The sequence below is a fragment of the Zonotrichia leucophrys genome, unplaced genomic scaffold (genome assembly GCF_028769735.1).
Source record: "Zonotrichia leucophrys gambelii isolate GWCS_2022_RI unplaced genomic scaffold, RI_Zleu_2.0 Scaffold_35_1530144, whole genome shotgun sequence".
Classification (NCBI taxonomy): domain Eukaryota; kingdom Metazoa; phylum Chordata; class Aves; order Passeriformes; family Passerellidae; genus Zonotrichia; species Zonotrichia leucophrys.
Window position 1 is genome coordinate 1,323,680 of NW_026992240.1, and position 17,847 is coordinate 1,341,526.

The 17,847-nt window shown below is 47.5% G+C and overlaps 1 protein-coding gene across 1 annotated transcript in view; it reads left to right on the forward strand.

The window, feature by feature from the left end:
* Positions 1–5,556: 5,556 nt before the first annotated feature.
* The window catches only part of LOC135460373 (hsp90 co-chaperone Cdc37-like 1), a 53,734-nt gene continuing 41,443 nt past the window's right edge, over positions 5,557–17,847 (forward strand). Inside the window, 1 exon segment of the mRNA XM_064737167.1 lies at positions 5,557–5,754. Within this exon segment, the coding sequence (XP_064593237.1) occupies positions 5,557–5,754 (198 nt within the window).

The window sequence follows — 17,847 nt, forward strand, 5'->3', positions numbered from 1 at the left end:
AGATTCTCAGACCGTTCTGTCCTTGGCTGCTACTGGGAACAGACAGCCAGTCTGGGAATAGATATGAAGGTTTTGAGAACCTTTCATATTATGGTGTGAACACTGATCTTGGTTTCAGTAAACTAACTTCAGGTATTGTAAACAAAAGGAGGAGCTGAAGTTTTCTCTACAGCCTGTCAGGAGCTCAGATTTTGCAATATGCATGAACTTAACATGGTTATAAAAAGTGACTGAGTGAATAAACGGAGTCAGATGCTAAATCAACAAAGGTGGTCGCTCCCTCACTTCGACAGGGAGAGGCCATTTCTGTAGTTCTTAGCAATGCATTAAATCCTACCCTTTGACTCTGCTCAAGAACGGCAGGGTCCCTGGTAGTCTGAAGACCAGGATTGGAAAAGGCCCGTTCTCCGAGAAGAACGTCCATTCCCACGTAAAACCTAGGATCTCCCTGAGGCAATTGCCTATTGTCTGCTGCAATCCTTTCAGCAACTTGCCTCCAGTTGTCCAGAAAAACCCTAAATTGCACAGGCTGGAACAATATTTGAGCTATATGTTTAATATCAAATGGAGCAATCAGGTCTATGATTAGCACTCTGAAAACTTGCAGAACTTGTGCAGAGCCAAGTCCATATTTTGCCACCTTATCTTGCAAATCTTGAACCACCCGCCAGGCAATCACATCATGCCCGTCAGCTTGTCCTGTATTTGGGACAGCTTTATACACGGGAAAAGCTTGAATCACTTTGTGGTGGAACACTGTCTTCCTGAACCACCTGTGTCTCCCCCACAGATGCTGGATTAATTGTTTGACTGACATCTGTGGCCCCTTCCCCCAGATCTGGTGTGGTGTTAGCTTCACAGCATGGCATTCCCACCCTTTCTAACAGGTTGCAATCCCCAGTCTCTAAAGCTCGCATCTTAACTGCTTCCCAAAAATGGCGAGGGTTCTTGGGGCGCACAGTCATCCGACAGGGGGGCAAAGTCCAGAGATTACTCAGGGACAATGACACCGCCTGTTGGTGCCAGCGTTCTGCCACCAGGGCACGCCCCTGCCAGGGGGCTGGCTGTTGGCATTCATCACTGTTGCTGTCCCCATCCAGGGATGGGGAGGACAGCCTGCAGGCAGCAGGAGGTGGTGGGTCGGCCGGAGGCTCCGAAGTTGAAGGACCAACTGCAAACTGCGAAGCCGAGGGGCTGGTTAGAAGCCCTTCTGTGGGGGGGCTGGCTGCCTGTGGTGCTGCAGCCAGGGGCCTAGCTGTGGATAGCGCAGCTGGAGACATGGCCATGGGCAGCAACACTGCTGGCACTGCAGTGGGGGCTGCAGGTGTGGCTGCCACTGGTGCAGGCTGCAATGGGAAAGCTGCAAAAGACATTAAGTCAACCAAGTCAGCTGCCATGCAAGGAGTAGGAGGAGGCAGTTGTTCCACAACTAAAGGGGGGGGGGGCACAAAAGGGAACACAGCTCCTGTTGTGTGATTTAGCTATTGGAGAGACGCTGCTGTCGTCTGAGCAGGTGCTATGGAAAACGGGGGGAAAGCCGGAAGGGGGTGTGACGTTGGCTGGAACAAATGCTCACTGGTAGATGCTGACGATGGGTGCAGCCAGTACATCTATGCAGGCTCCATGGCTGATGACAAGGGAGATGATGAAGTGACTGGTCCAGCTATGGTGACTGAGGACGATGGATGTGGTTCTTCCCTCACCCATGGTGCAGGGGGTGGGGGGGGGGGTGGGGAATCTGAGTTGGGGGAAGCAGCTCCTGCCGGCCATGAAAGAGTCGGTCCCCGGCTTGCAGGGGGGGTAAGGCATGGCTGGCAGGCAGGGCCAAGCGGCTTGTGGGACAGCGCAAGGCCGTCCTGCTGGGTGGGGCAAGACTGGACCAAACACAGACATGTCTGCTGCCTTCTGGGGAGCAAAGGCAGGCATCACCGGTAACTCTAGTGGGGCCAGTTTTTGCAGCGGCTTGCCAGCCACTCTTTGTGGGGCAGGGGAAAGCCAATCTGCTGGGCACAGCAGCAACAGCTCTGGCACCACCAGCAGCAGTGGAGGGGCCGAAAGCAGCATAAACGGGGAGAGGCTGTCTCCTTGGCACAGCTGGAACGTGGCTATCACTCTCGGCGGTGCCAGTTTTGTGGGAGGAGGAGATGTTGGTCTCACAGAATCATAGGGATGAGGATATTTCGGCAGAACATAATCTCTAGGCTAGAGGTAGGTTCTGCGGGGGATCCCCATATCTCCCACTGGTCCGCAGGGACCCAGAGAAAAGCTGGCAGCCACCCAGCCAGCCAATTCCCCCCCCGGGGTGTCAGTGCCCCCAGAGGCAACATCATCCCCATCTGAGGCCCCCATTTCCATTCACTTTCCCTCTAGGTGTGGCCTCGGAAGACACAGGACAGGAGTCCCCATACAGGTATGAGTTGAGGCACGATGGAATCCCCATTTGCATCTTCTTACAAGAACCAGTAGCCCAATGCCTCCCACAACTGGGGACTAAAAGCGGTGTCTGTATCTACTGGAAAGTCATAAGATTTGGCCCAGGCAAGTAGAGTGCAGAGTGAATCATCTGACACAGAGACTCCAATAAAGGAAATCATGTCCTTCCGCACAGAAACAATTGCGTGTTCTTCCCTAGAGAGGTGACTGCCCACCATGAAAACACTGACCCCCAACCTCCAGCAAGAGATACTGACTGTCCGCTTTGCTGGGGAATTCGTTCCTGCCCAAGCTTTTAAGCTATCAGGGCAAAACCGCCATCCCAGTCCTTTCCAGGAGGACACAGGGAAAGGCCATTACCTCTCCAGGGGAACAGAGGAGGTCCAGACACGGACGGGCTGCACGGGCGCCGCGGGGTCCTGACGGAGTTCCAGTGGGGTTCCGAGGCATCCCTTCACCCTCCTGCGATCCATGAAGGGCTGACCGATGCAACACACAGTGTAGTCACCAGATGTTGCTATTGAGTAAAAAATGACACAGACTCATCAGAAGGCTGATTGGCCTAATGCACGCTGTATATTTGGAACTGCTCCTTTTTATAAGCTGTTCCAGTCCAGGTAGATTTGATTGGCCATTCAGTTAATACATTTCACCTGATTGGCTAATTAACAAGACGCCCTGCTTAAAAACAATCTTTGAGAAAAACAAGAAAACAGAGAGTAGGAAAACACCACCTGCAGACTGTTTATGATAATAAGCTATCATTGTTTATCTTCAACTCCCTAAAGTCTCTCAGGCCGATTCTGGGAAAACTTATGTAGTTTTCTCGCTCTCTGACCAGGCTGTCACATCCACAGGGGGAGACTTTGCCTGACAGCCAATCAGGGGTGAGAAGACTTCCACCACTGGGTTGCAAGTGCCTCTTCCTGCAAACAGGGAAACCCCTGCTGCCCAGGAAAAATTTCTCCGACTAGCCAATGGCCATCCGCAAAGGATCAGATTATGGGAGAGGCCTTAGCACATAAAAGCTGTTAACTGCAACATAACTGGACCCCACCGTCTCGGTTTCTTAGAGGGGCACTCATCTGGAGGTTCAGTTCATTTGACCCCCTGCTTGCTTTCTCTCTGCAGTCCTGCTTCTTCCCTGCCTGTCTCCCCTGTCCGCACCTGTTCTGTCTACCCTGCTTTGCCACTTCCCCGCAACAGCTGCCCGTTGCCACCTGCAGCAGACTCCCGCTGCTTCCCTGCAACTGCGAGCTCACTGCGATCTCACCATGATCCTGCCGTGACACTGTCCATGGTTCTGATTGCCGCCGCAACCCTGCAGCTTGTCCTGCCCTCTGCTCCACCTGAGTGCAGACTCACCAGGCATCCAACTGCCCATCAGCGCAGTAGACACACTGTCTGCTGACCATCGAAGCCATGCTCTCATTGAGAGCTATACAGTCTTCCCCAGCAGGGTGTGCACAAATGCTACCTGCCCATCAGATGCTGACGGAGCATCCTGGGGTTCTGATGGTAACGTTCTGACCCTGTCTTTCTGTTTCTCTCTCTGTCTCTCTTTTCTCCCTCTGTTTAATTTCTGTCCCTCTGCAGTCAGGACCATACCTTTCATTATCAATAAATGGTTCTCAGATGTAATTTGCCTTGTTTGTGCTTGATTTTGTCCGAGAAATCTGTTAAAAAGACTCCCCCACTATTCCCTTATAGTAGAACATGACAGGGAGAGAATGCTGTAATTGGTTCTGTCCTGTGCAAACCACACTTCTTCCTATTCAAATTAGACAAAGCTTTCCTGTCTCATCTGTCCATCTGCAGTAGTTTAGAAAGTCAGTTCTGAGAATGACAGGGGCAATAGGGCCAGTGGCAGTAGTAGAGGGTACCAATCCTGTATATTTAAAAATTGAGGCTCCCTTCCAGTAGAACTAGACATGTCTCTCCTCCAGTTTTTTAATGGATGACTACACTTTATTGCTGCTAAACAATCTAGGGTATCTGAGGTGGTTTGACCCTGACTGGATGCCAGGTACCCACCAAAGCCACTTTATCACTCCCTTCCTCAAGTGGACAGGGGAGAGAAAATATAACAAAAGGGTCATGAGCTGAGATAAGGACAGGGAGGGGTCAATCACCAATTACCATCATGGGCAAAACAGACTAAACCGGGGGAAATTAATTACGTTTATTACCAACCAATATAAGAGCAGGGTAATGAGAAGTAAAAGAAATCTTTAAACCACCTTCTCTCTACGGTGGAGAAATGGCTACATGACAGAGGTCACGTAGACATTCGCTTGTTAGCCGACCAGGAGCTGGGAAAGTACCGAACACAGCTAGTTTGAGTCTTTGCACCTGCAAGATAGCGTGTCCTTGGGCCTAGCTGGGTATGATAAGAAGTGGACAGAGAGACTTGGGAAATAGAGAATGTAGGCCCAAAGGAATGAGGAAGAGTTGATGGTATAGTTTAACCAATAGACCGCTTGGCTTACAGAATATTCATAAGCTTATTATTTGCTGTATAAGTGTCTGATGCTCTCTTCAATAAACGGAACTTGCTTATCACTCATATTGAGTGTCCGAGTCTCCCCTCACCGACAAATGGCTCATCCCCGACAAAGGCCTCATTCTGCAAGAAATGGCTGCCCGAACAGGGACCGAAAGGAAGTTTGAACTTGAGAGCCATTCTGCAACAAATGGACGCCCGAACAGCGACCCTATGGACTCTACAGACCCTACGGACTCTACAGACCCTACGGACTTTACAGAAGACTTGGGCCTGCGAGCCATGGTCGGTGCAGTATTTTGGTGTCAGTCCCGACGCAGCCCAGGAGGCACAAAAAGCTGGCCCTGCCTCAGGTGACCCCATATGGGAGTCCTGGAAAAAGGCGAAAGGGCGGGCTTCGGTGCCCTGGCGACCTCACAGGAGAGTCCAGCTGACTGAATGCCGTCGATGTCCTGGAAAGGCTGCAGCGCGCTGAATGAATGACAGGTTAAAAGGTAATACAGGAAAAAGCGGCATATAGTCCTTTTTAAGTGCTTTTTAGAAAAGCGGGGACTATAGACTGTTGACTTGGGAAGAGAATTCCCGAGATTGCTGCATATAGACTTGCTGGTGCTGCAAGTATGCGCACAGTGGGTCAGCGACCCTGCTGTGATGGCGGCAGCAGCAGCGGCTCGGGGCGCCTGCGGCACTGTGCCACTCCGAACTCGGCATGGGCGCTGTGCCATGAGGAGCAGCCGCGGCGAGCGGCTGGCCTGAGGCGGCAGCGGTGGCTCCAAGCGGTGGCGGGCATGGGCGGCTCGGCTGAGGCGGCAGCAGCGGTGGGAGCGAAGCCCCGCCGCGGGGGGAGCGACCCGCGCCGCCGCGGATGCTGCGCTGGGTCCGGTGCACGCAGTGATTCAGCCTATGGCGCGTCTCGTGAAACAAGAAGCCCGGCGCGGGGGGGGTCACCCCGCTCTGACACAAGCAGCGCAAGACCAGAGCACTTTTCAAGCGTGAGCGCTTCTCCCTCCGCCCCGCAGCTGGCGGGGGTCTTAGTTTCGACTTGGCAACCTAAACAGACAGTACTTTAACAGACTCCAAGTATAGCTGCGCGGCTCAGCCGGCGCCGCCACTGACAGTGTCTCCGGCGCACAAAACTCGATGCAGCCGGCCGGCGCTCGATGAGCAACAATACGAACAGCCATGGAGCCTGAGCGAGGCGGGAGGTGCTGTGCCCGCGGTGCGGTGCGGTGCGGGGCGCACCGGCAGAGCTGGGTGCGCGGAGCTCAGGGCCGGGCTGACAGCCGCGGCGGGGCCCACCGTGCCCTGCTAGCAGCCTGAAGCGGCGGCGGTGACAGGGCAAAGCGGGCGCAGCGCTGTGGGGGGGGCCTTCCGCCGCGGGGGCCGCGACTCGGGCCGCCAAAGTTCTGCGCTGCGTCCAGCAGCAGCTACGTTAACCCACCGCATCACAGCGACACCAGTAGCGGCGGCCTCCATCCCAGGTGCCTTCCAAGCGCGACTGCTTTCCCCCTGCCCCGCGGCCGGCGAAAGCTTCAGTTTTAGACCTAATAGCCGTAATAAATGTGACTCTTGTCAACAAAAGAAAAGATCCCTACTGCAATTAAGAAACCAGTGATAATAAATAAGCGACACCAAGGAGCATTACTATCAAGACGCTCCTCACCTAAGTTAAAAAGACTTTTTGTTCTTCCTGGCAGAGACTGTGAAAGACAAATCATCGTAGTGAATGCGTGGGCCAAATTTTGGTCGATTTAGCTTAGCATCCGTTATGCTGTCTTAAAATCACCTGTATTAACATAGACTTTAAACATCAGAAGCCCAGATAACTCAGTCGGTGGAACATCAGACTCTGAAATTGTATTTTGAAAGATTTAAAAATGTTATAGATGAGTTAAAGTGATTGTATAAGTAAGATGTAATAAGTGTGCTTTTTGTATTCTTTGATCTTTGCTTGGATGTGGTAGATGTAAAAGCAAGCACTGAATTCAAAAGAATTTTTCCACAGCTATACCTTGAACAAGCTCTTTATGTTTAGGTGCATTCAAGTGTAAAAATGCTGTAGCAAACACATGAAAGAAGTTGTTTTAGCTTAGTATTTTAGAGTCAGGCCTGTAAGTAAGTTATAGTAAATTCTATATTCTATTTCTATAGTAAGTTCCATATGTTGCTTAGTAGTTTAAGTTAAATTGACTATTAAGTGCCATTAAATGCTAAATACTGTTAAGGTTAAGTTTTGTTAAGTTTATGTCCTGTTAGGTTTAACTGCTATTCAGTTTAATTTCTTTAAAGTTTAAGTGTTATTAAGTGAAGTTAGATTCTGTTACATTTAAATTATATTAAGTTTAAGTTATGTAGAATTTAAAGTCGGTTGAGTTCTGTTAAGTTCAGTTACATTTAAATAATTTTACATGTAATTTCTGTTGATTTGAAAATCTGTTAAGTTTAAGTTCTGTTAAGGTTAAGTTTTGTTAAGGTTAATGTCTGTTAAACTTAAGTTCTACTAAGTTACTGTTCTGTTGAGTTTAATTTCTGTTAAGTTTAAGTAAAGATAAGTTTAAGTGATGTTAAGTTCGGTTAAGTTTAAATATTTTAAGTTTAGGTGTTTTAAGTGCTGTTAAGTTTAAGTGATGTTAGATAGATTTATGTTAGACACTCAGTTTATTACTTGTGTGCAGGGTGTTGTCGTGAACATCAGAGAAACTCTAGTTAAAAGAGACAGAGGCATTTGTGAGTAGAGCCATTCCTGTTTGGAGTATATCTGCTGTTTGAGAATGGAAAGCAAACTTACCAGACAATCGACGCAGATGAAACCTGCTCACATGTTGCTCCTTTAGCTTATTTTTCTAGGTTGTACTAGCACACCTGAGTTTTATTTGAGCCTTGTAGCATCATAGAGTCCTTTTTGTATCTGTCATATAGCATATCCTATAAACAGTTGTTATGAACAAAAATTCGGTTAATATTTTTTTTGAGAAAAAGTTACAAAAAGGCAGCCAGATCTCTGTCCCTGCCAAGGTCCTGCGTGTTTTGTTATTGTAATCACAGGTTCTTGTAGCTTATCGCTCCTTTTGTATTAGTAAAAGCCCTGACTAGGGCGAGGTAATGGCCCTTCCCCGAAGCTAAGGTGTTCTTTTCCTAGCATAGTGAAGACACCTGAGAGGGTGGGGGGGGTTATGCAAAGTGAGTCCAAAGTCCAGAATGCTTTGTGGCACCCCGACTCGAAATGCAACGAGGAAACCCCAAAAACAATGAGCCAAATAAGAATTGAGAGACTAAAGTGATGTCTGGACATGAGGAGCCGAGTGCTGAGCCTGCAGAGATGCTGAACACCTTCGGAGCCTCTCTCGCCCTGAGCAGGGAGTGGTCCCAACGCCGCGACTAGCCACCTGGGAAGGTCGCAGGAGCAACACCTGACAGGGACCTCATGCCCTAAGGCTCCCACGAGGACTGGATCCCCCGGCTCTGCCCCTGGTGGATGGAGCTGCGCATATCCTCCTCCTCTGCATCGCCCTGGGAGACACGACGGGGACTGCAGCCCTGCCGAGCCGCCCAATCCTGAGCTGATCACTTTTAATAAAGGCATTATAAAGGAGAAGAAGTCTCCTGGCCCTGTTTATTTTATAGTGACAGCCTTTTCCGTTTGTCTCCCTGCCTTTGATCCCTTGTAAGAGAGAAACTTTGCTAGTTGAGAATACTGCTTGTAATGTAACAGTTATTAGAATTGCCTATTCTTGTATTGCAAAGAGTATGACGCAGTTAACCCATCAAACCTTGCTTGTGCAACAAGAAAACAGGGGAATTGTGGAGAAATGGCTACATGACAAGAGGTCACGTAGACATTCGCTTGTTAGCCGACCAGGAGCTGGGAAAGTACCGAACACAGCTAGTTTGAGTCTTTGCACCTGCAAGATAGCGTGTCCTTGGGCCTAGCTGGGTATGATAAGAAGTGGACAGAGAGACTTGGGAAATAGAGAATGTAGGCCCAAAGGAATGAGGGAGAGTTGATGGTATAGTTTAACCAATAGACGGCTTGGCTTACAGAATATTCATAAGCTTATTATTTGCTGTATAAGTGTCTGATGCTCTCTTCAATAAATGGAACTTGCTTATCACTCATATTGAGTGTCCGAGTCTCCCCTCACTGACAAATGGCTCATCCCCGACAAAGGCCTCATTCTGCAACACCCTACCTCTCCTTCCTTCATGGGCTTAACTTTATTCCTGATTCTATAACTCCTTTCTCCCAGCAGTTCAGGGAGATGGGGACTAGAGGTTACAGTCAGTTCAACATGTTGTTTCTGCCACTGCTTCCTCTTCAGGAAGAGGAGTCCTTCCTCTGCTTCCCTGTGGAGTCCCTCCCCAAGGAGACAGTCCTCCATAAACTTCTCCAAGGTGAGTTTTTCCCATAGGCTATAGTTCTTCCCACAAATTGCTACAATGTGGGTACCTTTTCATGGGGTACAGTCCTCCAAGAATAGCCTGCTCCAGCCTGGGACCCCCACGAAGTCACAAGTCCCATCAGGAAACCTGCTCCTACCAGGATGCCTGGAGCACCTCCTGCCCCTTCCTTCTGCACTGACCTTGGTGTCTGCGGAGTTGTTCCTCTCACATATTCTCACTCCTCTTTCCTCTGGCTGCAATTACTTCTGTGCAATCACTTTTTTTCCCCTCAGATATGTTATCACAGTGACATTGCTATCATCCCTGATTGCCTTGGCCAGTGGCAGATCTTTCTTGGAGCCAGCTGGCATTGGCTCTATTGGGCATGGGGGAAGCTACTGGCAGCTTCTCACAGAAGCCACTCTTGTAGTGATGCCTTAAAGAATCTGGAAATAAAACAACATACTTTTGAGATAATATTAGTATAGAAGGTATTATAAAGGCTGGTCTTTACTGGAGGCCTCCAGGGGCAGTTATGGAAAATGTCCACAAAATGTCCACACACTCCCCCACCCCGAGGTGAATACAGTTTTATAAGCTTAGCAAATTAGCATAACTGACAAAAATCACAGAATAGAGACATAAGTGGCGAGACAATTTCCCCCGGTTCAAGCCCCCTCTGAATCCTGCCCCCACATTAGATAGGGACTAAACTGTGTTGATGAAAATGTGTCTAGAAGAGCTGGCTTTGACCTTGATTCCCAGAGAGAACCAAGATAGGATAGAGGCCTTGTACTCTCAACTTGGAGCTCTGGACTGTGTTCTTTCTGACTAGGGAAAAGGTAAAGAAAAGTACTGGGAAAACTAGCTACAAATACAATAATAGGCTACAAATATATATGTAAGGAATACAGAGAATATATAAAATAAAAAAGGAAAAAAATTCATTCTGGCAACAGTAGACCCCCTGCTACCAAAACCTTGCCACACAAGCCCAATACAGTATGATACTGATGAGGCAAAGGAGTGGTTGGCTACCCTACCAAGATAGTCCAATAATTTCAGTTATCCCCATCCTCTGCTAAGCCAGTGCCACACACACCTCCACACACCCACACATCCCAGTGCAGTAAATTCAAATCTGTTTTCAGAACAGTACGTGGTTCAGAGTTGGAGATAGGGGAAGTCAATGGTTTAACTGAACTCTGACCTCTCCCCTCTTCTTGCAATTCCTTATCTCACAGTGCTAGATCTCTAAAGGGCGTTCCATCCTGCTGTCATATGTTCTTCCTTTTCTTTCAAAAGCATCCAGAAGTCTCATAATGTAGGAAGGGAGTATGCAGAATTCCCATTCTTACCTGATGTTTTTCCTGAGTTTAACCATACTACCAGACCTTCAATATTATCCTTGGCCATGCTGTTAATCTGGCACTGTTCTTCTGGCATGCTCCCAACAGTATGGTACATATAAGTGTCGAAGGAAGGAGACCAGGACACCAGATGGTTCATCACAGGTCCAGTTTATTGAAGAAAGCATCAAACACTTATACAGCAAATAATAAGTTTATTAATATTCTGTAAGCCAAGCAATCTATTGGTTAAACTATACCATCAACTCTTCCTCATTCCTTTGGGCCTACGTTCTCTACTCATGTCTCACTGTCCATTTCTTTATCATACTCAGCTAGGCCCAAGGACACGTTATCTTGCAGGTGCAGGATTTGGAATTAGCCACAGTCTTGTACTTTTCCATTCTCTAGTCAGCTAAATTCCCAACAGACACCCTGCCTGCAAAAAGTCCTCTGCCCTAGTTAGGACATCTTTACCAAATTAATTCGGCTGTGTCCTCTCTCCTCAAGCCACTCTTTGACAAAACTCTCCACATATAAGTCACTCCTTGATCAACAAGGCATCCCACCAGGTTATCAGGTGATACCAGCTGGGTGATAGTAATTGTGTCTAACCATCAGAGCTTTTGGGCCATGGCATCTGTGCTGACAACCTTTTCAAGGTACCTCCCTTCTTGCTTGTAAATACACTCCAGCAGCCCAAGCAAATGCAATTGATTCCTTCCTTCTTCCCAGGCTTTCCATGAGGTTATTTCATTTGCAGGATCAGGCCACTGTTCAGCATATCCCTCCATCAGCCAACCTTAAAGCCTACTCCTTTTCATAGGGCTGTGTTTGCAAGTGGCATAGGTCCTAAATTCCTCAGAGCTTTGCTCACTTGAGCTATTGGCTGTATCCCAACAGCTCTGGTTTCCCAGCACTGTCATAGCAACTTCAGTGGCATCTCCATGGGGTGGCAGCTGTAGGTGTCCTGCATTTCTATAATTTCATAAAATCATTAAGGTTGGAAAAGACCTCTAAGATCATCAGTTCCAACCATTAACCTAATACTGCCAGGTCCACCACTAAACCGTGTCCCTAATTTCACTCTGAACAAAGGACTGCCTAGTACTCATGTTCTGAAGACCAATGCTCCCATTCCCATATGTCTGCCTAAAAACTGTAACTTTCAAAGTCACTCCAATTATTCAAATCCCAGGCCGTGCTAGGTCTCAGTGTTGCCTGTATTCTCCACCATTACTTTCATAGGCAAAACAGTCTCAGCTTGGCGGATTTTGCTTCATATAATTTATTGCCAGTGGACACAAACTTAATTACTGATTCAGTACTGAAGGAAGAAAACATAAACCACTCAGCACTTAGGGAAACACTTTTCCTCTCCCTTCCCCAGACTCAGACTCAGTCAAGTAACTCTCCTTCTTCCAAGTGTCAACTTGGTTTTGTCAGGTTACTGTCAGTTCCTGTCTCCATTTTGAGACAATTTTAGGAGGAAAATGCTCTGAAATGAACGTCTCCTCTAAAGAAGGCAGGTTTTGGTACTCCCTCCCCTACCATCACTCCCTCCCCCACCTATACAAAAGGAATTTATTGGAGGAAAGTGACAAAAACTGTTTATTTAACAGAGTGCCTGTGGGGCACAGGAAAAAAAAGAATAATGTTAGATATTAAACCTCCTTGCTGCGGAGAAGGCTGGTGGATTCAGAGTTTTTTCCTTAGCTGACTTCCCCTGAGGTCCGGAGACGGGATGCAGTGTCCCATGGTGCCCTGCCAGTCCACAGCGTCCAGTTCTCGGCAATGGCCTGATGTTCGAACCAGAGCAAAGCTGAACAGTTCAAGAAGAAGCCACAGAAGTCACCGGAGAAATGCTATTGCAGTGCCAGAAAAACTTCTTGCCTCAGCTAACAAAAAGAAGCTAGTTAAAAGCAAAGAATGTAACTCTCCAGTTCGAAGTCGAGCAACATGGGGGAGGATGAGAGCTTGAACACAAATCGTGCTGAAGAATTCCCCCGGCTCTCTTCCCCCCCTCCTCGGTCCCAGCTTAAAGCTACAGGACCCATTTCTGCGCATAAAGAAGAAGATAGAGGAATACAGTATTATCATAAAATCACCCCAAGATAGTTCCTTGCAATTCCTTTGATGCAGTGACAGAAGGTTAAGGTGGTTGCATAATAATTTCTTTCTACAGTTCCTTGCTTCTTACTCTGGGTTCTTCCACAGGCTGCAGTCCCTTTGGGGATGTGACTGCTCTGACATGCGAGACCTCCTTTTAAGGGTGCATCTCCAGCCATGTCCTTAGCAATGTCTTTTTCCATGTGTCTCATCCATTTTTCTTCCTCCAGCAACTGCTGCTCATGTCTTTAATATGGTTGAGCAGACAATGCCATGTGCTTCTCTGACTGGCTGAAGTTTTGGCATGCAATGGGTTGTTTACATCAGTTTCAGAGTTGACTGGAACTGGCTAACTGGTACAAGGCAGTTCATGGCTTCCTCCCATACAGATCACCCCTGCAACCCACTGCTAATGAAACCCTGAAATTTATACCTAATACACTCACAGTAAAAAGTGAACATTTTACAAGAGCTGGAGTGGAGGAGTTAAACATTTTTATGATTAAAAAATAAACACTGATACAGTGCATTTTTCCATAGGTGAGAAATCTTCTCTAAATAACTAAATTATAGTCATAGAACAAACTAGGTTGGAAGGGATGTTGGGAGGTATTAAGTCCAATCCCCTGCTCAAAGCAGGTTGCTTGAGGCCTTGTTCATTTGAGTTCTGAATATCTCCACACATAGTTTTCACAACTTCTTTGAGCCCTTGTCCCAGGGTTTGACAACTTTATTGGAAAAGAACTAAGTGGAATTGCCCTTGTTGGAGTTTGTGTCCACTGCTTCTCATCCTGTCCCTGTGCACCATCTAGAAGGGTCTGACTGTATCTTCTCTACATTCTCCTATTAAGCAATTGTTGACAACAACAGGATTCCTTTTGGGTCTTCTCTTGTGAAGGCTGAAGAAACCTATTGGAATATGTATCCCAATATAACCAGTTAGATGGTGCCTAGGCCAGTTCTGACCTTCGCTGCTTGGCCAGAGGCAGCACTGTGGTGTTTAACCCCAGAGGTACCTTGGCTGGCGGCAAAGTGCAGCGGGGCACAAGACAGGACTCCGTTCTCCTCAGGAGAGAGCTTCTGGCGATGGTAGAGAGAAAGGGAATGGATTCTGCTAGAAGGTAGCCAGATGTTTATTCCATGAGTACAGATACGTCTGCACTGGGCCACTGCTGGTAACAGAATGAATCCGCATGGTCTCATTCACATTTTAAGCTCAGGACAGGGGAAGGGGAGGGGACAGGTGAGTCACCAACCAGGTGAAGGGGCAGGGTCTCAAGGTACTAGGGACACCTATCACACGACGCCTTGCTGGTATGTTAGCCTGATTGACAGGGCACACTCAGCGAGGGGCGAGGGGGAAGGGAGAAGGTAAAACAGGATATTGCAACACACCACAACATCTCCCCCTAGTTTTGTTTAAAAAGAAGAGGGCTGTGTTTATGGTGCAGAATGATTCTACTGAGGCTTCCAGGTCATCCACTGGAGCACTGAGGGCTTCCAAATGGTAGACTTCAGGAGGGGGAGATGAGTTTGAGATTAACTTGAGAACCATGCGTCTGATTACTCCAAAAACAATGCTAAAAACTACAATAACTACAACTAAAATAAACAGCACTAAAATTACAGTTTTCAGAATAGATCCCAACCAGCCCGAGAGTCCCCAGCCATTGAAAAGTCCATTCAGCTCGTTGTCAGTTTCTCTGTTGATGTCTGAGAGCCTTTGTCAAGGTAGTCCATACGTGGTTTGGGCTGCGGTACTATGTAGGAGATTGCAGGTGGGATGATCACGAGTAGGACGAGAAGCAGGCTCGGTCTCATGACGTCTCGAGGCTACACACGAACAGTGGGATCTAAACTGGTACAAAAACTTGAGACAAACACATATTACAAACTATTCCAGATAGGAGGCTTAAATGGAATTTCCTCCAGAGAACGTGCGCGGCGTTTTCTTCTCCAGGCAGCGTGAGCAACCTGGGGTGCTTCTGCAGATTTCTCTGAGACTTTGGGAACATAGGGCTTTACCCATTTGGAAGGAACCCACCTTAAACCAGAGGGGGTGGACACACAGGCGTATCCACGTCCCCAAGTAACCAATTTGTAAGGTCCCACCATTTTCCAAGTCTCAGGGTCCTTTACTAAAACTGGAGGTTTTTCTTTCATCAACCTGTGACTGTTCCCCCCAAAGTGGCGTAGGATGGGAGGGTTCAGGCTGTCAAAAGAACAATTCAGAAAATTTATTGTGAATAGCGCCCTGGATAACCGATGTGGGGAGGTTCTACCTTCAGAACCTGTTGTTGCTGGTCCAGGACCCTTTTAATATCACGGTGAGTTCTTTCTACAATGGCTTGACCTGTAGGGGAGTAGGGGATGCCAGTTTTGTGCTCTACTCCCCATTGCTGCAGGAAGCTCCCGAATTCCTTGGATTTATAAGCAGGCCCATTATCAGTTTTCAGCTCCTTGGGGATGCCCATGAAAGAAAAAGCCTGTAAGAGGTGCTTAATAGCATCAATAGATGATTCTCCTGTGTGGGCAGAAGCATAGACCGCTCCAGAAAAGGTATCTACACTAACATGAACATATTTCTGCCGTCCAAAAGCCTGTATGTGTGTTACATCTGTTTGCCACAGTTCACAACTGTTCAGTCCCCTTGGGTTTGCTCCCGTACTCACTGTAGGGAGTGCATGTTGTTGGCAATTTGGGCACGTGGCCACAATCGCTTTGGCCTGTTCTCGAGTGATGTTAAACTGGCGAACCAGGCCAGGTGCATTTTGGTGGAAAAGCTGGTGGCTGATTTTTGCCTGTTCAAAAACATTTGGGAGAGTGGCCATCACTGCAGGCGCAGCAAGAGCATCTGCCCTTCTGTTGCCTTCAGCAATAAACCCTGGCAAGTCAGTGTGTGACCTGACATGCATCACATAAAAGGGTTGCTCTCGGTGAGTGACTAACTTTACCAGTTTGGAAAGCAATTCAAAAAGTGCAATGTTAGATACATCTTGCAGTATTGCTTGATCTGCTCTGGATACTACTCCTGCCACGTATGCAGAGTCTGTAATCAGATTAAATGGTTCTGAGAACCTTTCAAAAGCCCTAACAACTGCAGCCAATTCAGCAACCTGAGGTGAACCTTCCACCTCAGCAATGTCCGTCTCCCACTGCTGGGTTTGAGGATCTTTCCAAGTCATAACAGACTTGTGGGACCTCCCGGACGCATCTGTAAAGACAGTCAGAGCCCTTTTTAAAGGTCTCCTACTTAGAGCAGTTCTTAATTTTAAAGTAAATTGAACATCTTGTTCAAACAATTTGCAAGCGGGCCGTGCTACCGAAAATTGTCCTGAGTAGGAATCCAGAGCAAACTGCAACACTTCATTTTCTTGAAACAATTGTTCCAGTATTTTCATAGTATTTTGACCTGATTTTAACTCAACTGGAATGTGAATGCACTTAAAATCACATCCTGCTAACTCCCTGATCCGGGTCCTTGCTTTCCGGATCAGTTCTGCTATCAGCTCTTGAGGCTTTGTCAGCCTCTTGGACTTTTTGTGACTGAGGAAAACCCATTCTATGATCAAGAGAGAGTCCCTCTGGTCCCGGTCCTTTTTTGGTGTGTCCTTTGCCTTAGGTGTTTGTTTTTCCTCCCACTGGAAAATAATTCCATGGAGGTGTGGCAACTTACCTAGGATGATAAATTTGAATGGCAGGTCAGGCCGGCATCGGTGGGCCTGTCTTGTGGACATTGCAATCTGAACCTTTTCTAGAGCTTTCCGTGCCTCTGGGGTAATAGACCTAGGAGCCCCTGGGTCCTCTCCCCCTTTCAATAAATTGAAAAGAGGAGCAAGGTCTTCATTAGTCAGACCAAGCCATGGTCTTACCCAGTTCAAAGACCCACACAACTTGTGGACATCCGCAAGGGTCTTGATCCTTGGATTGATTTCTAGTTTTTGAGGAACAATGGTCCTATTTCCAATTTCTAAGCCCAAATACTTCCAAGGTGGCATCTTTTGAATTTTCTGTTCCTGGAGCTCGAACCCTGCAACAATCAATGCATCGATCGTTAGGTCAAGCGCATGTGTTAGTAAATCATCATTGGGGGCACACACAAGGATATCATCCATATAATGGTAGATGATGGCCTTCTCTGCGGCTGCACGCACTGGGGAAAGCAGGGAAGAGACATACCACTGGCAGATAGCTGGAGATACTTTCAGGCCCTGAGGAAGAACAGTCCAATGGTACCTTTTCATAGGAGCTTCTGAATTGATAGAAGGGACTGAGAATGCCAAACGCGGTGCATCATCAGGGTGCAATGGGATTTGGAAAAAACAATCTTTAATATCAATAACAGCTACTGGAATCACGGTGCAGTCTGCACCTGTGTCTACAAGCATTTCAATGCGTTTAGACTCCCCACCCCCACTGACATTGCACCACAATTTGGGTTTATCTGTCCCAATAACTTGGACCCGGGCGACTGTGGGCCCTTGTTTATCGACATTTTCAGGTAAAGATGGCACAGGGATAGCTTGAGCAACAATTTGTCCCTTAGGAAGAAACAGGGGTGGGTGGAAACAGTGCAGGCTGAGAACAAATTGCTTGGGATCTGATGTTGTCAGTCCCGGAGCAATTTCGATCTCTTGTGGTGTGTTTTTGTCCCCAGTGATGATGTACTTACAACGAATTTGGTTCCAAGTACCTTTCTGTTCAGGATTTACAGAAACAAAATGCCAGTCAGTGTCCTTCAGGTGGAGTGACTCTGTCAGCTGCAACCTGTAAGGCTCATTGACAGAAGATGCGGTTAATACAGAATCACTTAAATCACAACAAAGGTTATTTTGTTTCACTTTCAACAGTGGACTAGCAGACTTGGTCTTTGAAGCACCTGCTTCACTTACACAAATGTTAATATTATTGCGCGCTTGATTTATTTTGCTACCCTTATTCTCTTGGCCTGCTCCTTTTATGTCTGCACGCCTGGCAGGCTGGCGCTTTATTCTTCGTTTTTTTGTTGTTGACCCTCAGGGAGGGCTTGCAGTTCTCTTCCCCTGCTATTTTTAAATTCATCAAATTCCCTTT